The sequence below is a fragment of the Dreissena polymorpha genome, chromosome 4, assembly GCF_020536995.1.
Source record: "Dreissena polymorpha isolate Duluth1 chromosome 4, UMN_Dpol_1.0, whole genome shotgun sequence".
Classification (NCBI taxonomy): domain Eukaryota; kingdom Metazoa; phylum Mollusca; class Bivalvia; order Myida; family Dreissenidae; genus Dreissena; species Dreissena polymorpha.
The window spans coordinates 91,407,344-91,421,156 of NC_068358.1; the positions used below are offsets into that span (position 1 = coordinate 91,407,344).

A 13,813-nucleotide genomic window follows, 5' to 3' on the forward strand; every position below is an offset into this window, starting at 1 on the left:
CAAATATTTAAGTAGCTGAGCTAGGATAAATGTCTTTAGCCTGTTAAGTATTAACTGCAAATCGTGCATATTCAACTCTTCAATAAGCATGAGATAAGCATCAGTTCGCTGAAGCAACAAATCGTGATAGATCAAATCAAGTCATTCATGCACATATGTAGATACATGTATATGTGTGTGTGCAATCCATTAGCATAGTTAGACGATCTCACATGATGTTATTAACCTACCTTTTTAACGCCCCTGTAGAAAGGTAAGCTTAAATTAAAGTATTGTACTTAAAGTAAATACCTACGTTTGTCCCAAAACGTGTACTTAATTCCAATCTAATAACTGTGAATTGCACTTATTCCATTTATGCCTAGTGGACTCTCCCATCCTTCTAAATTGGATCAATTTATTTCCAAAATGAGGGATGTCTAGTATATTTATTTCTATATTAGAATATTTCTTACAGAAATTCCTATAAGCAAACAGCGCAGACCCAGATGAGACGCCTTATCATGTGCCGTTTCATCTGGATCTACGCTGTTTGCCAAGGCCTTTTTTCTAGACGCTCGGCATAAATGGGTTAAAGTTAAACTTTCAGTCTATTGACCTCAACTTGTTTATGATCGGATGGAATCTTGACTGCAACCAGTTTGGGCTGAATTATGACCATTTGTCTTTGTTCCAGTGTAGAATATAAAATGTATTTGTTAAAACATTTGTTGGACGGGGGATGGGGGGGGGGGGGGAATCAGTGTCTGTGAAAATTGCAATTTGTTACATTCAGTATGACTGTATTGTTAGTTATATCCATATGAGAAATATTTCTTTGTACTTAAAAATTATTCCATGTAGGTATTTTTAATAAATTTTTTACGATTTTTAAATAATGAGTGATGTTAATTTTGGTCTAAAATTTTGAAGAGTGAACATGTGTGTTATTTTGGACAATTTTTTTTTAAACTACTGGAACAATTTTCAGACTCACCTTGCAATGATTTTTCAAATTGAAACCACAATAAAATCTGTTAAAATCACAAATCTTTGATAATCATACAAACACTATCCACTGACTGCAAACTGTATAAATGGTGTTCATCTGACATATAAACAAAGGTCTTTGATGTGAGATCCCAGTTTATTAGGGCAAATTCCAGGAAGCTTTAAGAAGGCTATGTAAGAAGGCATCAATCAACACTAGTGTACTGCAACAATGCAAGCATAGGTATAAAAGAGTTTTAAAGAGTAAGATCAGTGAATGAAAGGTCTTAGAAGATTCATATGTAACACTTCTTGTTGTTTTACTGGTTTTACATCTGTACATAACTAAACTGTATATAACTTGAATTGTGTTTGACCTCCAATCATGAATGCATGGCTTGTCAGGAATGCACTCTTTAATCCATTCAGCCACCTTCTTATCAGCAACTAATTTATTCTCTATTGACTGTGCCTGAAATGTGCTGGTACAGTAGTATTCATTGATGCCTTTTGAAATGGTAATGTGATTGTGTAATAGGCTTGCAGCTTAAATGCCCAGTCCCTAGAAATAGGCCTCAGCTGGGAAATTGTTATGGCACACAGTTTATCGATGAGGTCAGTAGCTTTTGTGTAATTACCGGTATCAAAGTTTTGTGTTGTAAATAGGGTTGATTGTTGTTTTAATTTGAAATATCATTGCAAGGTGAGTCTGAAAATAGTTACAGTTTGTTTAAAAGCAAGGCCTTGAGGTGGGTGGCATATTTCTTTTATTGCTATAGTGAAACATTGTGAACTCTCTATAAGTCATATTTTAGTTCAATCTTAATGAAATATGCTGAGAACATATGTTCCTACAATATCTTGATTTAGTTTGGAAATGGTTTCGGTGCTCTGAAGAGCATGGTTTCCAGGGGCGAGCAAATTTCTTCTTGTGAACCTTATGATTAAATATTTGTTTCATGAAGTACTTTATTTTTTTATTATTTTGAACTCCACCTTCCCAGAAAAGTTTAGTTCCTTCAATCTCAGGTGAACGCCTTAGGGCCCATGGCCCTCTTGTTTTTGTTTAACTACAGTAGTTAGTCATAGCTTCATATTTGCTATGGACGAGACAAACACCAATATCTGAATAAGGTTCAATGTACCAAGATGTAGGCAAATTGTGTGTGCATGGCCTAAAAGCTGCAGCAAAAGATATTAACCCTTTCAGTGCAGGAACCATATTTTGAAGGCCTTTACAAACAGTTTGGATCCAGATGAGACACCACAGAACGTGGCGTCTCATCAGGATCCAAACTGTTTGCTATTCTGATATTCTCTGAAAAAAATCGAAGAAAATGCTAATTTAAGAAATTCAGCAAACGACATTTTAGCAGACGACAAATTTCCCAGCATGCAAAGGGTTAATGTTTTATTAACCCTTTCCCTCTTAGATAGGTATTTTCACGCATTTGCAGTCCCTTAGAAGGTTATATTTAATTGAAGGCCTTTCTCACTAAATTCAAGTTTTAAAGGCTTCATTTCCGACCCTTAAGTTACTGATGAGCAGCAAACAGCACAAAACCTGAACAGACTGTGAGTTACTCGCAGGCTGTTCTGGTTTTATGCTGATTGCAAAATCCATTTTCATTTTGCTTCTTATGGGGGAAAGGGTTAAGGTGAAATTCATCACTGGTATTGTGACCCCACACTGTATTTCACCACATCTGAAAGTACCATGTTGTCCCCACAAAACAAGTACACTCTGTACTGTAACATTTTATTGTCTAAATTCAGAGTAATTGGCATGTTACATAACATTTTATGGACTAAATAATCAGAACAATACAAAAGAAATGCAAACATGCAACATAAGGATGATAAATCAAATAAAGGTATAAGCATAGTGCAACAGATAACAAAGTGCTAATAGCAGAGTTATGTGCTGGGACCTCTAAACTGCACTCAAAATACCTTTGGTAAAATGGACAAGTTCAAACCCGAAACACATAAACATGGAGCAACTGAATTCATGAAAGACAAACTAATTCTGATTGAAATTAAGACACATGGAAATTAATGAAACAATTCTTGTAGATAAAATCGATGTACTCAATTATAAGCAGCTTAGTCAATCAAGTTTAGCTTCTTAAAAAAGTTTTAAAATATATTGTCATTTCTGTCCAGTTTGCATAAGATTTATTTGTGTAAGTTTTTGTGTACGAATTTACATAAATGTACTTTTTACTTAAAAAAAAACACTGGGCCGGTCCAACAGCAATTGTCCACAGACTTTCACCTGAACAAAAATAGACATAATTTGATCAGTTATGGACTTGTTAGCAGAATTGTTAGTATCAGTCCTAATATAGCAAAAAAAATACAATTCTGTCAACACCCTGCATTAAATAACTGAGCAGAGACTTATGTAACACATATAACAACTGAGACAAACAATAGATAATTCACAGATAATGTATATCTATTTAATACATTGCACATTTAATATTTACATATATTTTTATTTTTGTAAATCAAATATTGTAGTTTACAAAATGTTCAATACAATAGAATTCAACGGTCCATTCACAAAAATAATTCCAACTAAAATGATGCATAGCAAGTAAATTAAGCAAATAAAATCTAATTTGAGGAAATCTTTGGAACTTTATTATACCTTAGGTTTTTCATTTGTTTACATTCTATGTTATACAACCACCCTGTATTACATCAAGTACAGACTAAACTGAGTAAAGTTTAAAATGTGTACCATTCCTATAGCTACATGTACATTGTGTACATATAGAGCATCATATCCGTGGAACAAAATATATACATAAATAGAAAAGTCAAGAATAACAGCAACTTGTGTTGAAGTACCTACAGAGGAAATGAATTTCAAAATTAAAAAAACATCATTTAAATATAATTAACAGAACCAAGCAAATTGATTTTAAGACCACAATAAATTAAATACATAGGCATTAATCCCTGGTTAAAGTTGTCTAGCCAAAGACTCCAAGCAAACTTTTCATATAACCATGTGACATTCTTTCCCACTGGAACAAAAACCCATCATTTGTCTGATAAATGTTTAGTGACAAATAGTGACTGGTTAACTACACAGCGTTTTCATTTATGCAATCAATAGTGCAATCATGCCATAGACCTTAGAGGGATGTAATAAACAGGTTTTCTTAAAGGATTCACTTAAAGTTATTGTTCCAATGAACATTCAATAAATAAATTTGTATTTAAAAAACAAATAATCAAATCAGTGAATAGGAGGATTTTGACGAAAGTAAATAATCATTGTGAAACCCAGATGACATCCTTGCTCATTTTTTCTTAAATGCTTTTTAGTATTTAAATAACAATTCTATTTACTTAAGTTATTTCTTTAATACTGCTGAAAGAAGCTTTAAAATTTTGCCATGGTTATTTTCAATAAAAAGTACATGCTTCATACTATTAAATAACACAACATCAAACTAAATGAAGTGCAAAATTTGAGAATCTACCCTTATAACAACAACCAACTCCATTTGCTTTTTATTTAAATTAAATACAGCAGATAATATGGAATGAGGTTTAACACAACATTCTATGAAGTCACATCTATGTACAGTAAGTTAATGTAAAGTGACTACAAACACCCACAAAGTTCAACAGTTTTAACCCTAGGGATGAGCACAAAATATAAGACATGTTTCAAACCAGAGTTACGAAATGAACACTTATTTTTGTTTATTGATACAAACAATATAATCTTAAAACACAAAACAAAACATTATAACATAAACAAACCAAATGCAAAGCATAGTATGAAGCTCTGTACCGGTACATCTTACAAATAATTCAGCACATTTGAAAACTAAATGTCAAAATGGGTCTTATACGATGTGCAACCAGTGAAGCTCGAGTACAGCCTTCGCAATTTTGCAGTGTGGTCAGGAGCTACACTGTCTTTCTCAAAGTCATGTACGGTTTCACAGTTTCATGAGTGGACAGTGTAGCTAGGCTGACCGCATATGGCAGAAGACACATTGTAAAGTAATGCCGCTCATTTTACAGATATATCTTTATAACATATTCCACAAATGGAATATACTTCTAAAGTATGAAGAAACTGCTCACATTGCATGCGAAATTAATAAATGTATACTAAAAATATGAACAAACCATCCCACAAACTTTTATGTTTTCTGATATGTATGGTAACACAGAACAACCTATTTGGAACATGGTTCACATGTATGTTCTTTTTAAACTCATCAATTATCTTTAACTGTTGAACATAATATTAGTGGACAAATATTCCTCTTATGACTTGCAGCTGTGTCAAGATTCAGTCAAGAAAGCACATGAAAGTAATATTTTACGGGTGAGCCTGTTCTATACTGCCTCGTTTTTTATATTAACTATTCTATGTTATAATGTATTTGTGCTTAAAGTTTTTTTACAATTTGTTCATTGTTAAGTAAACTTGTATCTATTAAATGAAGATTTAGAATTGCGCAAAAAGATAATCTTCATCAAGTATGTGCAAGTCATATGATACATAGTAACATAAATCAGAAATGATATCAATTACACAAAATGTAAAGTTGACACCATTGAAAACTATATGTATATGTGTAATTCATGCATACATAGGTTAAAATTAAAAATTATGCAATACACAATAAAGTAATAAATGTTCTACTTTCCTGTCTACAATATACATGTACAAAACATCTGATTCAAATTAACTTGGGATAAGATTTACTGGCGAGAAAGGTAAGTTAAAAAAAAAAGGTTAAGTAACAAAATGGAAGAAGAAAAGCTGTTTGAATAATCTGCAAGCTAACATTCATTTTATGAATATAGTTATATATTGTATTCTTTCCGGTAGATTATAGAGAAATATCAGTGAATTAAAACTGATAATTTCACTGTTTAAACAGTGAAAATTAACAGTGAAAATTATCGATAAAACTGTTTACTGTGAAATGACGTCATTTTTTTTTTACGAAATGACGTCATTATCCTAGCGAAATTCTTTAGTTAATCTCTTTAACAATGCTCTTTTATTAAATATTTCGGCCAAAGGCCTTCTTCAGTAAACGATTATTATGACAACTTTACATAGCGTTTTCTTCTGTCGATCACAACGGAAGTAAATACAAAAATACAAACAAGTTTGTGTGAAGTTTTAATAATTTCCTCCCTCTGGAGATCCAATACATAGAGATCTTTAACAATGTATTTGAACTGTGAAAAAAGCATTAAATAAAAAGAAAATTTGTTGGATACTTGAACGCCCGTGATAATAGAAAATATATATTTTCACTCGTGGCAGCAACACTCATGAAAATATTATTTTCTATGATCACTTGTGAATTAAAATCGATAATCCACCTAATCCAACAATATCCTCAATTTCTTACATGTGTTTCAATAATTATTACCAACGTTTCTGTTATATTGTTTAAGGTTTATATTATCAAATCCGTCACAAACTTCCATGTGACATGTACATCAAATTACACTTAACCTGCTTAGGAATAGATTTGCATTCCAAACACTTAAACAAATATTTTAAATGATGTAACAGGTTCGCTGCATTACAATGATGCATTTTTACACAGTTGTTATCAGTTTTTGAGCACTTGGTGCCGAATGAAAGATGCATGTAAAAATGAGTATTACTCCTAGAAAAATGCTTTTGGTGTGGGAGTTGAAAAAATAAACGTATAAAAGGAAGCTTATTTGCTGGAGGGATTTTATTAAATACCCATTTATTTGCATGGATCAATTTTTCAGCAACTGTAATCATTGCCTTATAACAAATAGTCTTCTTTTGAATAAAAGTTTACTTATAAATACATTTTCAGTTTTTTTCTCTGATGTTAAAAAGTATAGGAATTCTGACTTGCTCGCCCAAAACAACCACTGGTATTTTCAAAGACCAATAAGACATACAACGATAGTCATATATTATGTAGCACATTTTTATACAGGCTACATTGCAACAATTCTTACTGGTGACCGCACTGTTTGTTGAAGCACTTTAATGGTAAATATAACATTTTACATGCATTGAACTCTAGCATGTATTATTGCTGATATAATTCTACACACCTGTACATACTTTATGAAGGAATTCAAACATTGATCTTATCAGTACACTAAAACCATACGCCTGTCTCATGTAAACATATGCACATTCATAATGTGCAGTAAGACATTATCCAGACATGACAGGAGTACAATGCAGGTTTGATAGAACATCGGATAAATTGGGAACATTCAGCCTTCAACTGAGTATAAAGTAATTAGTAAAGCACTCTCATCTGTAATGTGATAATTACAAGTACAAGTATGCAATTCATGATGATGTACATGTACACTGCAGGTAAGAGTAAATAAAAGAAAAAGACCTGAATTTCCTGGATAAATATTTGACTATTTTGAATTGTCCAAATTTTGTATTTGTTACATTTTGATTTATTCTTAAAAAAGTGCAGAAAATATAACAAGGCATTCAAATTCCTTTAACACAATTAAATTTTAATTAACCCCAAAAAGCTGTCAAAATAATAAATAAAATTTTCTAACAACTCGATGCAAGTTTTTTTTAAATAACAAATAGCAAATAGTTACACCAGTACAAATAAAAATGTTCTTATTTTGCAATTTTTACACATACCAAGTACAAGTATAAAAATATACCAAGAAAATTAAATATTCAACTGAGTGAGACTCAGTGAATTAATGATTATTCACTATAGTAACTATAGCAACAAGATGTGTTTGTGAAACACAATGTCCCCCTATATGATGTTTGACCTTGAAGGATGACCTTGACCTTGTGAAGGATAACCTTGACCTTTCACCACTCAAAATGTGCAGCTCCATGAGATACACATGCATGCCAAATATCAAGTTGCTATCTTCAATATTGCAAAAGTATTCATAAAATAAGCGATTTGGGCCACATATATTTGACCTCTGACCTTAAAGGATGACCTTGACCTTGACATTTCACCACTCAAAATGTGCAGCTCCATGAGATGCACATGCATGCCAAATATCAAGTTGCTATCTTCAATATTGCAAAAGTATTTATAAAATAAGCGATTTGGGCCACATATATTTGAACTCTGACCTTGAAGGATGACCTTGACCTTGACCTTTCACCACTCAAAATGTGCAGCTCCATGAGATACACATGCATGCCAAATATCAAGTTGCTATCTTCAATATTGCAAAAGTATTCATAAAATTAGCGATTTTGGCCACATATATTTGACCTCTGAACTTGACCTTGACCTTTCACCACTCAAAATGTGCAGCTTCATGAGATACACATGCATGCCAAATATGAAGTTGCTATCTTCAATATAGCAAAAGTTATTGCAAAATGTTAAAGTTGGCGCAAACAGACCAACAGACAGGGCAAAAACAATATGTTCCCCACTACTATAAAGGGGGACATAAAAATCATTGATACTGGTAGTAATTTATTCACAGTTGATAAGGACACAGCCCGGCTTTGCTGCAATAGCTGCATCACAAAAGTGTTTCCAGCTCCGTGACCAAATCTAACTGGGCAACAGTTGCATTGTTACAATCCCCACCCTCTCCCGTCTGCTGGCGTCAGTTGACAGCCAAGTCCACAGTCACAAACTGTTTCAGTCGCTCAAGATATGGCCCAAACAATTCCACATCGTTATGTCCAGCTCCCTCTACCCACAATGGTTCAACTGTACGTGGGCAGCGTTCAAATATTGCAAGGCCGTGGGAGAAATCTATCACTTCATCTTCAGTTCCATGAATCACTAGCACAGGTGATGTTATTTTCTGTACTTTGTCAATGCTGCAAAACAACGATAAAGATTTGTTTGAGGGAGTAAATAATGGCTTATAACATACAGCAGGGCCCTCATTTGGCATTTTTTGGGGCCGAAATTCAGCCCTATTCCCCCCCTTAAATAGTATACTTTTTTCCCCTTTTCAGCTAAAACTTCCCCTCTAAGAAAAATAATATTTTATTTACTTTTATAGATATTCTACGATTCCCATTTTCGCCCAAAACAGCGCAAAATTCCCCCATGTAACTGTTAGGACCCGGCCCCAATCCCCAGTTTTATTATTTCACTTAAGTTAAAATTTACTAGAACTGAGCAAGTCAGTGTCAGCTGCATGATTACCAACCGCTTAATCCTTTGGGACAAAAAGCCCAAGGAAAATACCAGAAAAACCTGTTTAATAATAATAAAACAAATACTCTTACTAACCAAATGAACTTACACCTGCATCAAGGTTACTATTTCTTCTTTAAATTGTATCAGTCTCCCACATGTTCTAACATAAAATCTATATTGTTGTGAGACTCGACATAACACCATTAAACAACTCCATATTTGCCAAAACTAGAAACAATAACAGAAGACAAGATATTATTGGGTGAATGCTCAGATTTTGAAATGTCAATATGACCCAATAATTGATATTAAATCAGCCAAAAAATGCCTAGAAAAGAATAAGATCTTTATCAATTAAATAAAGATTCTGAGGCTATTGGTCCTAGATCATTATGTTGAAAAATACAACATTTTCACTATTAAGAAGTACTAGAATTAGGACATTGAAAAAAAAAGCATGAAAATAAATAATGGGCAAAACTATGCAAGAATAATGTAAGTACAATGTAATGATAATTTGCATTGTTAAACTGTAATTAATGATATATCAATACATAACATGCTGCCAAAATTTATTAATTAATGAAATTATAAATAAATTAACTCTACAAACAAGATACATTATATATAAAATTAGATCAGCTGTTGTCATCCTTCAAACAAAAGATTGTAGACATACAGTACTGTCTACAAGTTTTCCCAAAAAACTTACTCCCTCTGGGGGCTTTGGTCTGCTAGCGAGTGCTTCCGCTGCAGTGAAGGCAAGGTGTACGCGCTTAAACGCTTGGCTTTCCGCCGAGTTAGCTAATACCCGCGACATGTATTACTTTAGCCTAGTCGGTAAATGCAGACGATTTCTTTTATCAAGACACCGCCGGGCAACACCGCGGTAGCAGTGTGCTACTGTGCATGCCATAATATAAAAACATTGTAATTAATTTTTTTTTAAATACTGTGGCTAATCAACCGAATCGTATCGATAAATGTATACATACTGCTTTTCTAATGTTCACATTTATCTGATAATCCAATATAATTACATCACTTACGAAAAAATAATCTTAAACATTTATGACGATAAATATGTTTAAGAATTTCATAAACACAACCTTATGCCTATGCCATTTTTCATTAGTGTAAAGAGTACAGTGCATTATGGGATGCAGCTTTCATTGGACGAGAAAATTTAAATTTTGATTAAATGCAATACGATCATGTACAAAAAATGTTTTATTGCGTCATACGCAGTATGTACAAAAACTTGTAATAAATGAAATTTTATTTAAATCAGGAAGTCAAGCAAAGTTAAATTGATCGTTATCTCGTTAAACACGAGTTTCCTCCGCGTTGCCTACAACGATGGCCGCCGCGTCGGCTTATCAATTTGCCGATTGTTAACCTCGGAGACCCCAATCAGGCAAACTCCAAGTATCACGGGATGTTCTTAATCTCCCTCCATAAGCGTGCCCGCGGAGTAGCGAGGAAAATTGGGGAAAACATGTGGACTGTACTGTAAACAAATGCAATATCATTTATTACCTTGGAAATGCATCAAAAAACCATGTGCGTTTTGTTTCTGGGAAAGCCACTCTCATTCCTGACATTAAGGGAGAGTGCAGTACAACAGCAGCTACCTCATATCGGGCGGCAAGATCTACAGTGGGAACTGTCCCTATACTTTGTCCATAGAGTATAATGTTTTGAGGGCAAATTCCATATCTTGACCTAAGCGACTGCCAAGCTGCATCAATGTCTGCATACAGATTTTTTTCTGATGGCTTCCCTGTACTAGTACCATAGCCTGAATAATCATAGCTAAAAATGTTACAATTTATTCGGGTTCCAAGTCCAATGTAGAAGCTGCTCATTTGCCCCAGATCAACAGCATTTCCATGACTAAATAACAATGTGTACCGTGCATTGGGTGAACACTTAGCGTACATGCACGAGATCCTATTCCCCTTTGAGGTTCTAGTTTGAAAGACTTCTATTAAGTCCAGTTCACGTTGTGAATACTGCCATTCGGCGCGGTCTGTGAGATGAAAACTGTATCTTGAGTTTGCTTCATCGTGGACCAGTGAGTAGGTTGGATCCGGAGGCAGAAACGCCAATTTCGCAGCAATTCTGGATGGACATGGCGGACAACAAAACAAACAACACAACTCACTAAAGGATAGCCCGTTCATTTTAGCGAGTCACAGAAGACTATTTTGTAGAAACGAACAATATGTATTACCGCTATCTAATTGACATGACTGAAAAGATGCTGATAATTTTCATAAACCTCTCCCAGATCGATGACAATTCCTTTGATTTCCGGTGACGTCATAGAAGGAAGTTGTCTTTTACTGTAGTTTGTTCTATCTGCAAGTGTTTCCAATAAATAATGTAATGTGTCAAAAAAAAAGATAGATTTTTATTTTTAGAAGCGATTTTACTTCACTCAAAACATCTTCGTAAAGATATTTTACGAATTGTGAATACAAATGCACCAAATAATCGATTAGAGGGTTACTGATAACTACATTTTGTATATTTTGACGGTGTGTTACGGTTGATATATATATTTGATAATAATGTCTAAAAATTGAATGAAATTTCAAAACATTGTCTTTTTTTCAACTCTACATTCATATCAGCGAATTTGACAAAACAATCGGCCATCCTTTTGAGTCTAAACGTATCAAACAATATATTTATTGAGGGTCATGCAGATCGACCGACGGACGAACGGACGGACCGACCGACCGACTGCATCGATTTTTTATATTTATATTTTTACAGACGTTAAAATAGTCTAATACTAATTGCAAACAATTATTATAGTTTAAGTGTTTTGTTTCATTTCAAATTAAAACCCATGTGCCGTAGTGGCACTGTTTTACGATACCGAAGTCAAGGCCGCACGCAGGAATTTTTGACTGGGGGACCGAACCGGGGAGGGTGCAGTAGGGGTCTCCCGGCCCTTGGACTTTAAAAATTTCTCTACAATAACTGTTTTCCGGAGGCTTTTTACGAACCTCTTTCATATATTGAGCTGGTTTTGATGCCCCCGATAGAATGGCATATAGCAGTTGGACTCTCCGTCCATTTGGTCGTCCGGCATATCATTTTCCGGAATTATTTGCAAAACACTATAAGGTCTACCTACATTACCTACAAATGACGTATGAGTTTCGTTCCGGTCCATTGATTTTTTGCGAAGTTATGGACCTTGGACTAAGACAAAGATGTGTACCTTTTCAAAAAATAACGAGTATCAATACCTATAATTAATTCTCAACATTATTTGTTCAAACCGCGTGTATTAGTTACTTTGATTCGCTGATTCTCTTTCCTTGACCAATCAAAAGACGTGTTACATCAATCATCGATAGATAAAGCATCCATGATCACAAGGGGTAATTGACTGATTGAATATGTGGGGCAATTGCACTTTACCGGTACGTAAAAAAGAACGGAAAAGCGTACACTAACCCTAACCCTAACCCACAACACCGAACACTTACAGCAACACTTAATAATCCTTTTTATCCGATATATTTCCTTAGTATCGGGGGCTACCGCCCCCAAACCCCCGCTTTGTCAATAGTGGTTAACAACTGCGTACCGGTAAAGTGCAATCTAGCCGAATATGTGTGTACACGGCGATAAGAAAACATTGCCTTGGGGCTTATCTCCATAAGTAAGCGCTAATCCGCGCTAATCAGGGACAATAAAACACATCTGCTATTTTGTATTGAGAAAAGGTGTTCTGTTGGCCGTTTTATGAGAACAATTCGAAGAAGGCCCATTATTTAAAAAAACAAACATAACTCAACAGCCAGCTGGAGGGGGGGGGGGCGGGCCTCAGGGCCCGCAGCTGGGTACGGGCCTTAAGTAACCAGGTGTCATAGTAACTAGACCATCTTTAAAAATGACTTTGGGGACGTTTTGACCAAAGTGGGGCCGTTTTGACTAGTTTTGACTTGGGGACGTTTTGACTTGGGGCCGTTTTGACTCTAATAATTTACGCGGAATTCAAAACTGAGCTACGCGGGAACTGGAAACAATTGTATATAAAACTGACTTTTTATGTGTTAAACATTTATAGGGGTGTCGGTGCATCTGTTATTGTGTCGTTACTTGATCCTATTGTGCCACTCTCTTACACTGCGGTTCATGTTGAGGTACGAACGACAACTCTGCTTAGAAAATGTGTGTGTCTGTTGTTACTGCAGTGTAACCAGTAAGGCTAAAACATAAAATCGGTTTATGGGAGAGCAGGTCAACCAATAATGCCATCAAAAAACTTCCTGTTTATTATTTTGTATTGCACAAGTGACACAAAATAACCAGCTTCAAAGAGCATATTTGTGTGTACTCATTTATAAAGTAGCGTAAAATACAGGTATTTTTTCTCTTTATCTTATTTTTTTTATTATATGTATACACACAAATGTTGTCATTGTCCAATAGTATGTTTCAATAATTAAAAGGGGGGAAAATTGTTCGATCTGGCTGAGGATAATCTTTGTGGTCATCACTTGAAACTAAGAGGCAAGAATTCAAAAAGTAATGTAAGACTCAACACCTTTAGTCAAAGATCAATTCATTACTGGAACAGTTTGGAAGAATCAACAATCGCTGCCACAAGTGTTAATCAATTTAGCCTTCTTTCCTATACATTCGGCCTA

At 34.5% G+C, this 13,813-nt stretch overlaps 2 protein-coding genes across 6 annotated transcripts in view; one reads left to right on the forward strand and one right to left on the reverse strand.

Annotated features, from left to right (window-relative positions):
* Positions 1–1,286: 1,286 nt before the first annotated feature.
* Positions 1,287–13,813, forward strand: part of LOC127879488 (uncharacterized) — a 43,590-nt gene continuing 31,063 nt past the window's right edge. For 2 of the 4 annotated variants that reach the window (XR_008049119.1, XR_008049118.1), the window contains exon 1: positions 13,360–13,527. Coding sequence is in view for 1 of the 4 variants with exons in the window: in XM_052426339.1 (XP_052282299.1) it covers positions 7,312–7,345 (34 nt within the window). In the remaining 3 variants the exon portion in view is untranslated. Of the gene's footprint in view, positions 1,585–7,182; positions 7,346–13,359; positions 13,528–13,813 lie in introns of those variants that run through there. The other 2 variants (XR_008049120.1, XM_052426339.1) reach the window with 2 other exon arrangements.
* Positions 2,715–11,615, reverse strand: LOC127879482 (alpha/beta hydrolase domain-containing protein 17B-like). Of its 2 annotated transcripts, XR_008049114.1 has the most exons (3): positions 10,677–11,615; positions 8,257–8,809; positions 2,715–7,946 (listed from the first exon to the last, which is right to left on the reverse strand). XR_008049114.1 is itself a non-coding variant. In XM_052426334.1 (2 exons), the coding sequence occupies exons 1-2, from the start codon at positions 11,321–11,323 to the stop codon at positions 8,590–8,592; spliced, it is 867 nt and encodes a 288-aa protein (XP_052282294.1). In that variant the 5' UTR covers positions 11,324–11,615; the 3' UTR covers positions 2,715–8,589. The 2 variants fall into 2 exon arrangements, 1 of the variants encoding a protein (XP_052282294.1); XM_052426334.1 differs by having other exon boundaries at positions 2,715–8,809.

Coding starts and splice junctions, on each gene's coding strand:
- LOC127879482 (XM_052426334.1), bottom strand. CDS start 11,323: ATGAACGGGCTATCCTTTAGTGAGTTGTGTTGTTTGTTTTGTTGTCCG. Junction 8,810..10,676: donor TTTTTTGATGCATTTCCAAG/GTAATAAATGAT, acceptor GTTGTTTTGCAG/CATTGACAAAGTACAGAAAA.